The sequence below is a fragment of the Nycticebus coucang genome, chromosome 6 (assembly GCF_027406575.1).
Source record: "Nycticebus coucang isolate mNycCou1 chromosome 6, mNycCou1.pri, whole genome shotgun sequence".
Classification (NCBI taxonomy): domain Eukaryota; kingdom Metazoa; phylum Chordata; class Mammalia; order Primates; family Lorisidae; genus Nycticebus; species Nycticebus coucang.
In genome coordinates this window covers 2,176,617-2,192,955 of record NC_069785.1, presented here as the reverse complement: position 1 = coordinate 2,192,955, position 16,339 = coordinate 2,176,617, and the positions used below count along the sequence as shown (strand labels likewise).

Here is a 16,339-nt window from a genome sequence, read left to right as displayed (position 1 = left end):
TGCTCATTCTCTGTGGGGCACACCAAGCTGTACACTCTGTGTAAACTGTTATTTCTCTCCCCTCCCCCAACACACATACACACACACAGGATGTGTGCATGAGGCCACTTTCATGCTCAGCCCTGGCCCCTGGACATCCAGAGCTAAGCTGGACTCTACCTTTACCCAGGAGAAGCTCTGGAGAGGCAGGGGAGTTTGGGAGGGGCTGTATGTAACATTCCCTCCAAGGGCTCTTCAGGAAGCAGCAGGGCCATTTCTGGCACAGGGACAGCTGTCCAGGTGATGCAGCTATACTGAGGGGTTTCCCAGGTTCTCCAAATGCACCCTCAGGCAAGCCCTTAGCAGGGCTCCCACACCACATGTCCTCCTCCCCTGCTGTGGCTCTCTGCCCTGTCACTATCTGTCCTCAAGCTGGAGGTGGGGCCCAATCTGTGAGGGCTAAAGGAGAGGCAGCAGGAATGGGAGGGGAGAAGGAAGGCAGGGACATGGGGTGGGGGACCCAGGGAAGTGCATGGAGAGGACACTAGTGAGGTCACAGGGCTGGCAGGACCTCCGGTCATGCAGGCAGGAACTCTGGGCTCCATGCCCTGGTGCACCTTTCACTCTTTTTGGGCTTTCAGGCAAGCACAGCCCCTCCCCCCCCTTTTAGGGCCTCTGTTTCCCTATTTGAATAACAGGGAAACTGGACCAAGTGCTCTGTTAAGCAGTCTGCTGGCCACAGACTGTGGCCAACATGTGCCATCTGCTGGCCACAAGTGGCAGTGTTCCCATTCCAGACAAGGCTGGCAGGAGCAGAGACCCAGGTGTCAGGGATGTGGAAAGATGTCCAGGCAGCCAGACCCTGCCGGAGAAGGGAGAAGGGAGAAGGGAGCTGAGTGCAGAGAGGGGAGCCCCGGCCGTGGCCATGCAGGCTGGGCTGCAGGGCCAGGGCTCCCATGGCAGTGAGGCTGGGAGCTACCCGGTGTGGCTCACATTTCCTCCCAGGACCTGGGAAGGTGCTGGTGGGTCAGGAGTGGGTTGAGTAAGTGTTCTTAGGCTGGAACAGCCAGGTGCCATACACTGGCTTTTGGGTCACATGGGGCCAATGTAGCTGACTTGGGCTGGGCTGGCACTGCAGCCTTGGGTGAGACTGGAGGGAGAAGCCTGTCTGGGGCAGCGAGGAGGCCAGAGCAGAGAGATCCAGGCTCAGGCAAAGCTGAGGAGGGCAGGGGGCCCTCTGCAGGTGGAGGTCAGCATGGAGGCAGGCCTGGGACTCTTGCATTTCTCTATTTCTTCAACAAATGTAAACATGTTTCTATTCTGCTCCAGAGCCTGGGGAAATCACCACATTTCCTGCCTTCATGAAGCTGATGCCTGAATGGCGATGACAGACAATAAGATGAAAGAAAAGTTCAGGGAAGCTTGTGGTCAGCGCCAAGGAGCACACAAAGGAATAGGAGGGCTGGAGTGGCTGGGAGGGCATTTCAGAAAAGACCGGAGAATTGAGGGTGGCAGAAGTCTGGGGAAGAGCCTCTCCACTGGGGCAAGCACCTGAGTGGGCCTTGGGAACAGAGAGGAGACCTGTTGGGTGACAGGCAGAGCCAGGATCTGAGGGAGAGGTGGCAGCCCCACCATCAGGTGTGCCCTGGTGGATGGGTTGCATGAAGGGCCACTCCAGGGCGATGGAGCAAATGAGTGATGGAAAACAGACGACCCGGAGAGCCCTCATCTGTCTACTCCCCAACCAGTCCCACTTTGCCTCCCCAGCTGGAGCCCCCACTCTCTTGGCGCTGGCCATGGTGCTGAAGCCCCAGAAACAGCAGTGAGACCCGCTGACGATGGAGGATGGGGCGTGGGAGAGGGCAAGAGAGGACAGGAGGGGGTGGAGGGGCCCACTCAGTGACCAGCAAGTGTCCCCATTCTACGTGGCTTGTGGCCTGACTGTGCACACTCCTTCTCTGCTTGACAAACCCTGAGCTGTGCCCTGGAACTGGGAGCTGAGCTCCAGTGATTAAACCCATCAGTGAGTCTGTTCTCTGTGGCAGGTTTTTTCTGTTTTGCTCCCTAGGTCTAGATTTCCCCTGGGACAGCTCTGACGGGCCGCTGCGTGCCTGGTAAATTAAATGTTAAAAAAATACCCACAATGACTTTAATCAATCCGCTGAGATGGCGTGTGGCCTCCTCCCAGAAGCCCTTGGTCCACTGGAGGGAGCCTCCCCCTCCCTCAAGGCTTAGGGGCCTGGAAGAAACAGAATGGGGGGAGAGGAGGGCAGGACAGTCCTCCCCAGTCCTGGTGAGAAGGGTGGGAGGTCCTCAGAGTGTCTTCCTGGAGAGAAACCAGAGTGGGGGGGAAGACTGTGCCCCCCCCTTCATAACTCCTCCTGATCCGAGCCCAGAGAGGCTGAGGGGGAGGGAGGTGGACAGTCCTTCCTGGCCTCTCTCCTGACCAGAGCCCGGGTGGGGGCTGGGTAGGTGGTGATCGCCGCCCTGCCAAGGTAGTGTTTAGGAGTCTGTGGAGACAAATGAATGGAAGCCTGGGCTCTCCGGGCTAGGACCTGGTAAGCCGAAGACTCTTCCTGCCCGCGGTGGAGTGGAGGGCAGGAGAGTCCATGTTCCTTCCCAGGGGAGTTTACAGGGGCGCTGGGCGGGGGCGGGGGGCGGCACAGAGGACACCTCAGCCAGCTCCTTGGGTGCTCATGGCTCTCCAGGAAGGCTCATTCCGCCATTGCCCGCTCAGCTTCCAGGTGCTGCCCAAGGCTCATCATCTCCCTGGCAGCGTGGGAAACACCTCCTAACTCTCAAAGGCCTTCCTTGTGGGCCTCTGTGATTTAGGTGACTCCCTCTACCTGCTTCCTCCTCCCCCTAGCCAGGCGTCCCACCGCCTGCACTAGAGTCAGACAGGATCTTGACTTGACTTTCTGTCCTGGCAGAGCCCTCTCCCTCTCTCCCCCGGCCCTGCACCCCGGGTTCTGGACCCGAGCCTGGGTTCTGGTCACGCTCAGAGGCCAGCAGGAATCCTTCACTCTGCAGGAATCAGGGAACAGCAGGGATCAGGAGTAGGGTAGGCAAGTGGCATCTGCAGAATCGAGGGCCTGGAGTGAAGGCACAGACTGCAGGTCTCACTGAACGGCCTCTTGGGGGTCCATAGGCCAAGGTGGGGGCGTTGTATTAGGGGTATTCAAAGAGCCTCCCTGGATAGGAAGCGGCCCTGGGACTTGGGCGGTTTGGAGAGTACAGGCCACTGGGTTCCCTAAGCGTCTCCATGGACAGAGACTCCGAGGTTGGGGTCCCCAGAACAGACTGGAGGGGCAAGAGGCTGACGATTTCGGCCTTGCCGGGAGAGGTTTCGAAGAGCCCCGTGCCCCCTCCCTGTGCTCCCCTGCCAGAATACCCGGCAGGAGACGCCACCGTCAGGGGACGCGCGATTAAGGTGCGTGCGGACCGAGACCCTACTATGCTCCCCCATCCTCCCGCCCACAGTCAGCGGGGCCGCGGCCCCCCTCCACCTCCAGTCGGCGCGTCCGGGTGTCTGGCTCGCCGCGCGGGCGGAGGGGGCGCTGTCGGCGCAGGCGGGCGGGGCCGGAGCGCGGGGGCGCGCGGCGCGGAACGAGCGCAGGGCCGGGGGAGCCGGCCGCCGAGGACTGGGGGCCTGGCAGGCGGTCCTGCACTGTGCGGGGCGCGGCGGCGGCGGGCACGCGGCCAGGGAGCGCGCAGGCGGGGCGGCGACGGCGGCAGGAGGCTCTCGGGGCAGGTCCCCGCGCTCCGCTCTTCCATGGCGCTGCCCCGGCCGCCCGAGCCGCCCCGCGGCGCGCCCCGCAAGGCTCCTAGCCTGTTGGAGATGGGGGCGCTCTACCTGGACTCCGAGATCATCCTGGGCTTCACCAGCCACCTCCTGCGGCGGCGAGGCAAGGTGAGGGCCGGCGGAGCGGGGCTGGCGGCGGAGGCGCTGTCCCGCGACTTTGCGGGTGCGGCTCTCGCGGTTCACGGTACCAAGCCAGGAAGCCGGCGGCAGGTCTGGAGCCGAGTCCTGCAGCCCAGGCCGGGGACTCGCCACCGCACTTTCCTCCGTTAGTGCTGGCCCATCTCCCAGATCGCACCGATCCTGAGGCCTGAGAGCGCAGCGCTGGGACTCCAGGTCCCACCTTGAGCCCTGCTCGGATGGGAGGGTGAGGGAGGGTTTAAGCGTCCTTCGGCTGATCCCGATCCCCTGAGGTGACTACAGCTCCTTGGTGTACTTCTGAGTTCTGCTGGGTTGTGTCTTGGTCCCCTCGGGGGACCCGGGTGTAGGGTGTGAGCTCGCGCTTCCCGAAGCGCCACAGAGGTGGGAGAACTGAAGTTGCAGGTGTGGTTGGCCATGGGCGCAGGTTCAGGCTCCTGGCGGCTGCGTGTTTCTGAGGGTGCGTTTGGGGAACGTGCGTGTAGGGGGACATAGAGGGTGTGTGTCCCAGAGCAGTTGAGCAGCGGAGGGCGGTGCTGTCTGCTGGCAGTTCGGGTGGCGGCGGGGTGGGTGCGGGTGGTGTTCGGGGGTACCCACACCCAGATGGGTTTTCTTTCACGAGGCTGCGCGCGATGACATGGGGAGAGGAAGGGCTTCTGGGCTCTGGGACGGGCAGAAGGGGGCTGGCGGCTTTGGGATCGCAGAGTGAAAGTGGGGAACATTTACTGACTTTATTCCTCAGCCCCCTCAACGTTTTCGAACCCTTCAGGTCATAAACGACCTGGAAAACCAGTGAGAAATACACCCCACTTTCTTGGGGACTGTATGTGGGGAGGGAGGGCTGTCCAAGCAAAACGGGAGGCGGGCAAAGCTTAAAGAATCTCTTCCACTGCTCGCGTCTGTGTCGAGGTATTATGGTACGCGTGGGGAGCCAGCAGGCCCCTGCTCTGGCCGGGCGACTCCAGACCTCCGGGTGTGCCTCGGCGCTGGGACGCTCGGCTCGGAGCGTCCCCTGAGCCTCGGAGCCCTGTGTGCGCGGCGGCCCGCAGGGGGCGCTGGCGTCACGGTGAGCGGGCCGCCGCACCCTCGGAGCTTGACCCCGGGTTTCGGGCTGACCCGGAGCCCGACCCTGGAGCCGCCTGCGGCCCCGTCCTGCGGCGACATTTGGGGCCCGGCTGGGGCGGGAGCAACTGGTCGCCGGGGAAGGGGGGCGACCTCCCAGTTGGAGACAAACAGGCAATTAATTCCGGAGCTAAGTTCCCATCTGCTAGGCCTGCTGACAACAGGTCCCGCGCTCACCCGCAGGGCCAGCCGCGCCACGTCCTACAGCTTCCCGGAGGCACGGCGCGCCCACCCACTTTCGGGAACACGCGCGGCTGCAAAGACACGTGCCGTTCGCAGATACACCATACAGGCACTGCACGTCCCGAGGCGCAGACCTCAGCGACACTCACCCACGAGCGACAGTTAGACCCAAAGTGTGGTCAGAGAAGCACAGTGCGCTGGATTTACTGGCCAAAGCGACTGGGAGTCTGGGGCCGGGGGTCTGAGCCTCTTTCTCGTCCCATCTTTTTGTGTGATTTGGCTAAGACCGTTTGCGCTGCGGCCTCGGTTTTCCCGCCTGTAAAGTGAAGAGGGGGATGTTCGTTCCCGGGAGACGCACAAACCCAGTGTCCTAGGAGAGGAGGAGGAGGCGCATGCGCGCGATAACTTGTGTCTGCCCGCGGCCCCCGGCGTCCCTCCTCAGAGCAGGGACTCACCTAACAGGTTGGGGTCCTTGGAATGGGCGGGGCAGCACGGGAAGCAGGGCCTCCCAGCCCCAGTCACCGCCGGGCACCAGGCCAGGGCGGGGCGGCCCTCCTGGCTGTGGTCCCTGGCCGCCCGCCCCGGAGCCCCGCCCCCTCTCCGCCCCTCCCCCGTCCTCTACTCCGGAGCGCGCTCGCCGCGGCCACCGCAAGCTATCCTCCACTCGCAGGCGCCACGAACTTCCGAGCGGCGAGCCGGGCCATGGGGTCGCCCCTGGGCCGGATCACGTAGCCGCGACGCCCAGGAGAGCCAGCGCGTCCAGGAGCGCGCGCCAGACCCTTCCTGCGCCCAGGCCATGGGCGGCCGCGGCACCCCCCTGTGTGCAGCGCAGCCCGCGGTACGCGTGGCCGGGCCTGGAGAGGGATGTGGGCGGCGTGGGCCCGGCGGGCACTCCCCAGGACAGAACTCGGGACACGAAGATACTCGATGGGTGCGCGGGGCGCCTGGTTGCCGGGCCTTGAGCAGAGCAAGGCGGGGTATCGGGCCTTCTGTGGCCGGGGGTGGGGGTTGGGGGAATCTGCGCTCGGGACCTCCAGTGGTGGAGGGATGGGGTGATCACCAAGTTCGCTCCCAGTGCTCTTTCTTAACTTTGGTGAGAGCTTCACTCTGGAGTTTGGTGAGCAGAGGTCTGGAGTCTCGAGGCGGCCTGGGCTCACTGTCCCCTTCCGCCTCACTCCCCGCAGGTGGCCGAAGGCAGCCTGGCCCACGATCAGCTGCCGCTGTTGGAGGTGCCCCCCCTCAAGAGGCTGCCCGCCGGGCCTGACCAGGACCCATGTGGCAGCCGCCCTGCGCCCGAGGGCGCTGGCGCCGGCGCAGAGCAAGGCCACTCCGCTGCTGGAGGCGGATGGTGCCGCCACTGCCACACGAAGCTTGTGGAGCTCAAGCGACAGGCGTGGAAGCTGGTCAGCGGGCCTGGGACTCCCCTCCGGGTAAGTGACCCTTTCTCAGGCTAGGTGCTCCAGCCAGGGTAAGGCTGGAACTTGGGAGACCTCAGGACTTCTCAGGAGGCAGGGTTCCACTCCTGCCCTGCTGTGAACCTCAGTTTCTCTGCCTGTGACACAGTGTGGGAGAGTTGGGGCAGCTCACCCTAAGGGGCTTCTGCTGACCGTGAGGCTGGGTGGCTGGACTGGTGTTTCTTCTCTAGTGCAGAGGTCCCACAGGTGGAGGTACACATCTGTGTTTGGGAAGCGGAAGGGGAGAGTGGCATGGTAGGGACTCCACCCAGGGTGGGGCAGCTCCTCCCCTGCCTGCAGCCAGAGGTTATGTGGTGTGTTGCCACCCTTGGGGCACCTGGGCTCCCAGCCAGGTGTCTGGAAATGGCACACCTGGGGCGGAAGGGCATGGAGGGTGTCTGCCCACCCGCAGCTGGGCGGGGGAGTATTTCTCCTTGCCCCTCTGCCAGTAGCATTGGTAAGAGCTATTGTCCCACTTGTCTTGGGACCACCATGGGCAGTGACCACACATCTGGGAGCTGAGTTGCTGGGCCCCTGGACTCCCCAGGCACCACCACAGCTGGCAGGTGCTTGCCAGGGAGAGCTCTCTACTGTGTTTTTGAGCCAGTGGGCTTGCCCTGGTCTTGGAAAGAGCAAGGACCATTGTTTCAGGGAACAATGTGCCCTGGAAGTTCGCAAGGCTGGGGAGGTGGGGGGTCTCCAGAGGAAGCCCAGCCGCCTGACCTAAGTCTTTCTTAGAGTTTCTGGGAAGTCTAGGGTTCCACCAAATCTAAATATACTCCTCCAGGGAGGGCTGTGTGGGTTGGGGGTGGGTTCTCTGTCCAGCAGGGTGTGAGTCTGATCTCTGTCTCAGGCACTAACCCCAGGCCCAGGGCAGTCTCTTTTGATGGCCTGTCCTGGGGTGGGGCTGGCCCCCTGGAAGCTGCTGCCCTGGCAGCCTGTAGCCTTTGTCAAGCTCTGCCCAGACGGCCTGTATCTAGTTTAAAAGGCTGCAGAGGACCCTTGAGGGCTCCCAGGAGAGGATGACTTGGGCAGGACACCTGAGGGCCATCTTGTTACCCCATTATAGGGAACAGCTCAGAGGTAGGAGGGGTGTTTGTGACTGAGTTGGTCTGCACACCTTGGAGGGGCCCTTGCCCAGTGATGCTGCAGTCGCAGCCTGGACCAGCTTAGGGGATGGGGCTAGCTAGTGGGGGAGGGGTGGTCCCAGTGGAGAGAGCTGCGGGCCACACAGTCCCTGGTGGATTCGAGGTTTCTCATCTAGGGGTGGTCTCAGTGGCCTCTTCTGTAGAAGGCCCATCAGGGAAGCCCCCCAACCACCCATCTCTAGCCTCTCCTGAGTTCGACCTTTGATACTGGTTCTTCCCTGCCAGTGCCAGGTGGGGGCTCACCCCTTCCCTGGCTAGCCCTATGCCTAATAGCCTGGGGGTGGGGGCCAAGGCTCTGTTTGCTTGGATACCCCCTCTCCTTCTGTGTATCTTCCCCTTTGTCAGATGGGAGTGGCCATTCTGAGGGTGCTGTGCATGGGGGAGGGAAGACTCTGTGGTCCATTGTTTCTGCAGAGAGGATGGAAAGCCACAGGGCATCGGGGCTGCCCCTGAGTGCCTGGGACCTTGTTGGGTGCCATTGTCCTCTTCCCAGGACCTGGGCTGCAGCCCTTGCCTGAAAGCTTCCTTCAGGGAAGGGAGGAGGGGGCAGCTGAGAGGGCTCATGACACTTCCCGGCTCTCAGGTGGGCCGGAGATATCTGTGGTGGCTGAGGAGCCTTGCGTGTCAGTGGCTGTGGGTGAGCTCCCAGGAGATGTTCCTGGGACTCCTGTCCTAGGGCTCTGGGTTCTGTTCTCCAAGGCCAGTTGACGCTGGGATTTTAGAGTTGGTGTCTGTTTCTTATATTTTATCCCGGGGAGCTGAGCTTCTTGGAGGACACCACTTTATAGTTTACAGAGGAGTTTACCTGCATCTGCCTGGCTCTTGGTTGGATCTTTGGAGTCCCAGAGAAGTGAGATGGCTTGTTGGACTCCTGAAGCTGAGCTGGCCCTGCCTGGCTATTAGAGGCCCTGGCCTCAAGGCCCCCTACCTGTCTCAGCTTGGAAGGTGTAGGGCCAGTTTGTGGGGTTCCCTTGAACTTGTTGCTCCTTAAGCCAGCCACACTCTGGCCCCAGGCTCCCTGCCGGGGCTTGTTCCCAGCTGGCCCTTTGCCTTCTGAGCCAGCAGCCAGCTCCCACTGTGGGGCCTTGGGCAGGCTCCCTGGGAGCTCTTGGCCTCCGTTCACTCCTCTGTAACATTCAACTATCTGTGTACCCATTTTCCAGGTATATGGACAGTGCCAGGATGGGGTGCACTGGCACACCTCAGCTGCTGCTGCTGCTGATGGAGTTGGGTGCCTGGGTGCTTGGGTACCCCTGGGGTACTGGACGATGCAATTAGAGCCCCACTGGCCACCAAGTGTGCTTGTCTCCCTGAACCTGCTTCAGTTTCCTTGACTGGGCAGTGAGGGGAGACCATGGTCCCCCATTCAGGGACCCTATCCCTGTGCTCTCTACCCCTTTCTGATCCTGAGCGCCCCATCTGGGGGTGTAGGGGAGGGATGTTCTCTTCCTTCCAGGTTAGGGCCCTGAGAGGTTGTCTTCCCTGATCTGAGAAAGACCCCCTAACCCTGACCCTAGGTATTTGGGCCTGGGTGCACAGGGGAATCCCAAGGTTAGGGCCTCTGGGCCATGGCCCCCTTGCCCTACACTATGCCCCTCACACCGTGCCCCTTCTTTGCTCTTATGAGGTCCCCATACCTCATCTCCCTGGTGACTCTTCAGGACTCTATGTGGCCTGGAGCCACACTTTGTGGACTGGCCCCCTGGTCCCCATCCCTCCTTGCCCTGTGTCCTCCCACCGTGATGGACTGGTCATGAGTTCCAGCAGACCTTCTTCACCTCCTGCCCCAGGCCAGGGTATTGCTCCTGGGCAGCAGCTGTGCCAGGTCAGCCATGGGGTGCAGGTCACTGGGAAATATTTGTTGAATGTGAGTGACCAGTCTGTCCCTCCATGCCGCACTTGCTGGTGATCACCCCGAGAGCTGCTGGGCTCCCTGATCCTCAAAGTGACAGCCCCCATGAAAAAAAAGACATCTCCCCATCCCCACAAAGAACCTTTCCCTGCTTCAAGGCAGGGTACAACTCTGCTTGGGGATCCATTCCAGCTGCTGCCTGGACGCATCACATGGAGATGATGACTCCTCTAGAGACCCGGTGACTCCGAAGTGTCGATACTGGGGCTGAATTGACTGTTGCCCCTACAGGGAAAATAGTCTACTCCCATTGAACTCCTGCAGATTCTGTGCTCATGCAGGCGGGGCTTACCCCCACTGTCTCCTGAGAGCTCCTGGAGCACTGCCGGCTGGCCCTGTCCACCTGTGGGGTGCCAGTCTGAGCAGTGGGCCTGGCCCATGAGGGTTTTGGCTCTGGCTATCATCCCTGTGCATAGCTCAGGGTGCTGTGCCCTGGCTTGGCTCCCCATATGCAGGGAGCTGGCTGTCGTGGGTTGGGGGCCTGGAGGCCCCTGCTTTTCCCCGTGGCCAGGTGAGCACCTGTTTTTCCTGGGAGGCTGCTCATGGGCGCATCTGTGTTTGACAGGGATGTGGGTGGGAATGCTATCTGTCCAGCTCTGATTACATCAAAATTTGGGTGTCCTGGTCTATTGCCTTCAAATTGGCTATGTTCCTGGGTGGGTGGGGGCTAGGCCTGACTCATCTGATGGTGGAAATTTGCCAGCTGGGGTCAGAGTCCCTAGACCCCCAGACTCAGGGATGCCACTCCCCATGCTCTTTGGAACCTGGCTTAGGCTCCCTTGAGGCTGGGCCCCTCCGTGCCAGGGCAGTGTGTCTGCTGTGGGGTTCTGCATCCCCAGGCGAGTCCAGGTGTGAGCAGGCTTTGGTGGCAGCCAGGGGAGTTGTGCAAGGGATGGCCGGCTAGCCTCCCTGCTGGCAGGGCACAACATGAAGGGCTTGGAAGGGCTCTGTTCTGCAGTAGAGTCTGGGTCCCGAGGCTCCCAGGTCAGGTCCAGCCTCACTGTCTAGCCCTGAGACCTGGGTGGATGGTGTCCTGGGGATCTCTTGTGGCTCAGCATGTGATGGGGTGGGGGCTGTGCTGTACCTGTCTCATCTTCTTTTGCTGGTCTGGGGTTTCAGAGATGAGGATGAGCAGTTGAGGGGGATATGAGCTCCAGGGGTGGGGACCAGTGCCCTCTACCAGGAGCAGAGATGGAGCACAGGTGACAGGCTGAGTACTAGCTTTGTGTCATAGGGGAGGGGGCTTGCTGCAGGGGAGTCTGGCTGTGAGCTGACTTGGGGCTGGGGCGGTTGCTGGCCTCACTGCCTCTCTGCTGAGTGGTGGAAGATGAGAAAGGAGGGGGATTGCAGGTCACCCCCAAACCTCGAATTGCTCAGAGTCTTGCTGAGGGGCTTGTGGTAGTTTGGAGTGGATTAAGGAAATGGGTCCCTCCAGTGTCCTGGGAGAATCTCCTATCTGGGAGCCAGAAGAGCCACTTCTTGTCTTGAATAGTGAAGAAAAGTCTAGTCCCCATTTTCCTTGGCCTGCTAGAAAGTTCACAGCAAATCTATTCAGCTCTGGACTTTTCTTATGTCCTATGGGAACTGATCATCCTTACCTGTTCTGACCGTGACTATCTCTACTTGATTTATGTGTAGCTAGCACACGATCTTTGCGCGGGTCAGCTGGCTGTGAGTAAATAAGTAGAATAAAAACGGACGAATTGTGCTCTCAGTGTGTCTGGCCTCAGTCTGCTCACCTGGTGGTTGCAGGTTCAGGGTAGGTGGTCTAGTCTCCGGGAGGCCCAGGGGCAAGGGATGGCCACTCCCTTGCTGTCTGCCTTTGATCTCTGAGCCCAGGGTGCTCCCTTTCCACTGGGATGAGCACTGTGTCTCACATGACTCTCCTGGGCAGGAGCCAGTGGCTGCCACCACCTCCTGTGGCCTGGTCACTCCTTTGCAGGCCTCAGTTTCCCCACCTGGGAACAGGGTCCTTGGGCCAAGTTGTCACTCTTGCTTGTCCCCTGTCCTGGGGTTAAGGGTACTTTCACCCCCACGTCCCATCATGGTTTTATAGATGGGCATACTGCGCCCCCATAGGTCTCTGCAGGGTGTCTTTCAGGAGGGGCCTGTGGGGCTGGGGTGGCCCGAGGCTGTCTGCAGGGCTTCCTGGTCCTGTCCCTCTGGTAACATCCCCTGCTGTGGCTGTGGGGGCAGGGGCAAGGCTGATGGATGTATGGGTCTGCACAGCCCAGCATCTGGCTGCACTGTGCTACCGTGTCTGGCCTTACATGGGTGCTCTCATACCCCTTGTGCGTTAACCCCGACCCTGTGTGACAGATGCCAGCCCGAGCTGCAGCCTCTGTCTCTGGGTGGAGCATGTGGTGCTGGCCCTTGCCTAGTGCTCTGCTCCAGAGCCTCCCTAAGTATCCTGTCCCTGTCCTCCCTCGCCACCTGACAGGTGGTCGAGGGCCATGGCCTCTGCTGCCTCCCCTGGGAGTTCCCTGGACTTCTGCACTTGCCACAAACCTGGCCTGTGCAAACCCTGAGGGCTGGTCCTGGAGCCATCCTGGCTTAGCTGTTTGCCCAGCCACGAGGTCCCTCCTGCTCCTGTCCCGGGGCCTGTCCTATGCCCCACACTTGCCTCCAGTGGGGCAACCTGGCTCCGAGCTTTCTTCTTCTGGATGTGTTCTCTTCTAACCTCTCCTCCAGAGGTGGGGCTGGGGCTTCCCATTGGCTTAAGGGCTACCTAACAAGGTGCCAACCAGGAGGTGGTAGGGGGCGAGGCTCAGGGGCCCTGGAGTCACTGGGCCTGAACTCAAACCCTAGCTCTGCTGCCCCAGCTTTGTAGCCTAAGGGAATGTTTTAGCTTCTTTGAGGGGCATCCTCATGGTAGCCAGGGAGCAAGGTGGCTACCTTTGGGGGGTGGGGGGCCCCATGGCTCTGCAGGAAGGCCTGGGACTCCTGGCAGGGGAGAGTGGATCCTGGGATGGTGGCAGGGGCCCTCCTACCTTGGGTCTCTTCTCCCCTGGAAGATGGGAGGAGAATTGGCCCGGTCCTGCCCAGCAGCATGTGTTCTGTGTTTGGTGCTGTGGGGCAGGCTGTCCTTGTGGGCTGTCCCCTCTGCAGTTGCCCCAGAGGCCAGGTGAGGAGAGGGGCCTGGGGCGACAGGGCTGGTGTGTGTACCTGTGCTGCTGTGTGATGTGTAGGGGGCAAGGGGAGCGGGCAGCTGGGTGGCCAGGGGGTGGGCCAGAGACCAGTCAGCAGACCCTCCACACACTGCACTCTGCCATTCTCACAAGGCAGGAGGACGGTGGGGTTGGGGTGGGGGGACGGGAGTGTAAGTGATTTACCCTGGCTGCAAAGCCAGACTCAGCCTGATACCTTTTTCTCTAGAGCTTGTGTCCTAAGCAGAGTGCTCGGGCCGGCAGGACCCCAGGAAGGTGCAGCTGGGGGCATCCCGGGAGGGCCTTCTAGAGGTGGCAGCATTTGATCTCCCTTAGTATTAAACCCATGGAGACAAGATGGGGCAAGGGTCTCCAAGGGGTGGGAGCATCAAAATCTCTGAGATGGGTGACCATCGGAGTGGAGGGGTGGAGAAAAGAGGAGGTGGGGACAGGGACATGGAGGGGCTCTGGGGGTGGCTTTAGAGTGGAGCAGCCCAGGTCATTCCAGGAAGTCTTTCGCTGAGAGGGCTGCAGGCCAGGGTCTTGCCACCCAGGCACACCTGGAGCTCTCTAGACTGGGGCCTGATCCTGATTCTTCACGATCCCTCTCCAGCCAGGCCTCCTCGGCAGCATCTGGCCTTGTTGGGACTCAGAGCACCTCCCAAGTGGGGTTGGTCCCTGCTGCGGCCCTGCTGTTGGAGTGTGGTGGACCTGTCTTGGCAGTGGGAGGCTGCTGCAGCCTGGAGGGTGCTCTGCTGACCTCTTGCTCAGATGAGGAGACTTAGGCCTCACCCAGTGGCCACAGTTTGCTCCTGGGTTGCCACGTATCATAACAAGCCCTCCTCTGAGTGGTGGGCTCCAGTGAGTCTGCCCCTGAACCCCCAGCTGGGGTCATCCTTGCCCACCTTGCATGAGCCCCCTTGAGCCACAGCACCCTGGCCATGGTGCTGGGTGGAGAACAGGGGAGGCCATTGAGGGGAGCAGGGTCTCAATGAGCTGGTCTGTGCCTTGAGCTGTCCAGCTGGGCTGGTGCCTGGCACAGGGCGTGGGGCACGGCGTATCAGCTAGTGCTGGGTGGGCCGGGTTGAGTCCCTGCTCCCCTCCCCTGGCAGAGGAGAAAGGCCTAGGGGTTTAGGGCCCTGAGCTGCTGGCCCCTGGGGTGGGCCTGGTCCCCAGAGTCCTGGCTGGCAGACCAGGGGAGTGTCTGGGTCTTTAATGAGGTGCCTGGCTGGGTGGTAGGGTCTTTGGGGCACTGAGGTGTGGCCAGCCAGTTTCCAGGCTGGAAAATGGAGCCCACTGCTACTCCCCTACCACCCCCACTGGGCCGCAGGACACTGGGCAATGTCCTCAACAGCAGCTGGAAGTCCCTTCCTGGACCTGTTGTCAACTCCGGAAATGGTGGCTACACAGGGTCACAGCCCAGCACGCTTTGTCGGGAAGGAAAGGGAGGGTGAGATAGGGGCTGCGGCTGGTGGGGTCCCCACACTAGGCTACTCTCATGTGCATCCTGACTGTGTGGTGGCACAGGGAAGGAACTGGGCACCAGGGCTAGGCCTCTGAGTCAGATGGCCCTCCCAGAGGCCATGCGGGTGGGTGTGGGGGCTTCCTTTGTAGAGTTGGGGTGACGGGTGCTCCGAGAGGGTCTCACAGGTCTGGGCGCCTGATCATGTGGCTCCTCTCCCCTCCCTGTCTCTCCCCTCACTGGTGGCCTGAGCTTGGGGTGGTCTGGTCTCTCCTGTTCTGTACCATGGGTTGTGTCTTGGCCAGCTCTGCAGCTGGGAGTCTCCTGGTGGTGACAATAGGGTGGGTAGTCCTGTAAAGTCCCTGTAGGCCTCCCATTCCAGAGAAAATGGAACGGTTACTTAAGGCAACCCACAGACCCCAGAAACAAAATAAAATATGAAGTCATCATTTTTAAGTAGGGAGGCTCCCTAAAACCCAGGCATGTGATAGGTGGGCTGTGCATAGGGCTAAATTGAATCAGATGAAGAAGAATATTTTCTAAATGCAAGTAAAATGTCTATTTAATTAGACCATAAAAAGGAAATTAAAAGTAATATTTTGCAGTGGAGTAATTACTGTCTTCCTGAAGCTTAGAGTTTCAGGGGGGCAGGCGATAGGCTGGCCTGGTGGCTGAAATCAGGGCAATGACCCTTTGGGGGTCTGGGCCTGTGGACTGTGCTGTGAGAGATGGTGCTCTGCCCTGCCCACATGGAGGTGGCTTGAGGCACAGAACAGGGTCAGTGTCTGTTGCGTGGAGGTGGGGGTAGGGCTGCAGGCCGGAAGGCCTTTGTCTCTGGGGTCTGCAGTGTGGGAAGCAGCCAGTGGTCTGGGAGACCCTTGCCCTCACCTTCCTCCCTGACTCCCTAACCCTCTGCTCTGGGCGGGGGTGGTGCAGCATTGGGCCATCCTTCTGTCTCAGGCCCCCAGCATGCTGGGCCCCAGGCCATCCGGTAGATAGGTGGTCTCGGGTCCCCTGGAGCAGGGTGTGTGATGAGGGTTCTAGCTGCTCAGTGGCTGTTTCTGCCCAAGCAGCTGAGCCCAACCAGGCTGCGTGTATGGGTTCAGGATGGCGGTGGGGGGCTGTCGGCCCGACTCCGAGTTGCTGTCGGCCCCACTCCGCTCCGAGTTGCTGTGCTGCCCTGCTGGCTTCTGCCTGTCTGACTGTGTGATCAGGGTTGGAAGGACAGCCCCACTCCATGCAGGTGGCTGTCGTGGAGCAACAGACCTGGGCTTCTCAGTGCCCCCATGGGGCCTGGCAGCCTCAGTGGGGGTGGTGAGAGCCCCCAACCCTGTGGGCCCAGCTGCCCATCCTGGGGAGGGAAGCTTGGCCACCAGAAGGGCTTGGCCATGGGGCAGCCTGCAGGGTGCTTGCTGGGAACAGGACCCTGTCGCAGATGTCCTGGGCTGAGCAGGTGGCTGGGTGGCCCTGGGCTGTCCCCTCAGTGGACGTCAGAGCTTCCTGGGCCCTCTCCCCAGTGTAGACCCTCCACCTGGGGCTTTGGTGTTGGGTGCTGGGGCCAGATGGGGCAGGGGACTCCCTAGCAGTGGCTGGTCCCCTTCCTGATGGCCCAGCCTGTTATCTTTTCCTCTTGTCCTCTGCCTTTTAAGCCCTGGGGGGTGTGTCTGCTCAGGTCAGTTAGGGCTCTGCCTTCTGCTTTGTGGGTGTAGGGGTGGCATGGTGGGCTCCCGCAGAGGCCCTAGGTCTGGGAGACAGGTAGAGACCTGCTGGCCTGTGTCGAGGCTGCCTTTCCAGTGCGGTCTGTAGCTCCAGGAGGTGGGGACTTCCTTCACCCTCACACACCTCCTGCTGAGTGGAAATGCAGTGTAATCAGAGCTGGGCTGAAAAACAGGCGCTCTGCCCTCAGCCTAGGCCAATGGGTGGCTCCTGAGAGAGAGTGATGGAGGGAGTCTGGCTTTCCTAAGCAGACTTTGAGCAAGTTGGGGTTCCACAGTGC

General features: G+C 61.2%; 1 protein-coding gene across 4 annotated transcripts in view; it reads left to right on the top strand.

Annotated features, from left to right (window-relative positions):
* Window positions 1–3,794: 3,794 nt before the first annotated feature.
* Window positions 3,795–16,339, top strand: part of KIF26A (kinesin family member 26A) — a 42,016-nt gene continuing 29,471 nt past the window's right edge. For 2 of the 4 annotated variants that reach the window (XM_053595552.1, XM_053595550.1), the window contains exons 1-2: window positions 5,874–6,152; window positions 6,406–6,651. In XM_053595552.1, the coding sequence (XP_053451527.1) occupies window positions 6,018–6,152; window positions 6,406–6,651 (381 nt within the window). In that variant the 5' untranslated portion in view covers window positions 5,874–6,017. Of the gene's footprint in view, window positions 3,890–5,873; window positions 6,153–6,405; window positions 6,652–16,339 lie in introns of those variants that run through there. The other 2 variants (XM_053595551.1, XM_053595553.1) reach the window with 2 other exon arrangements.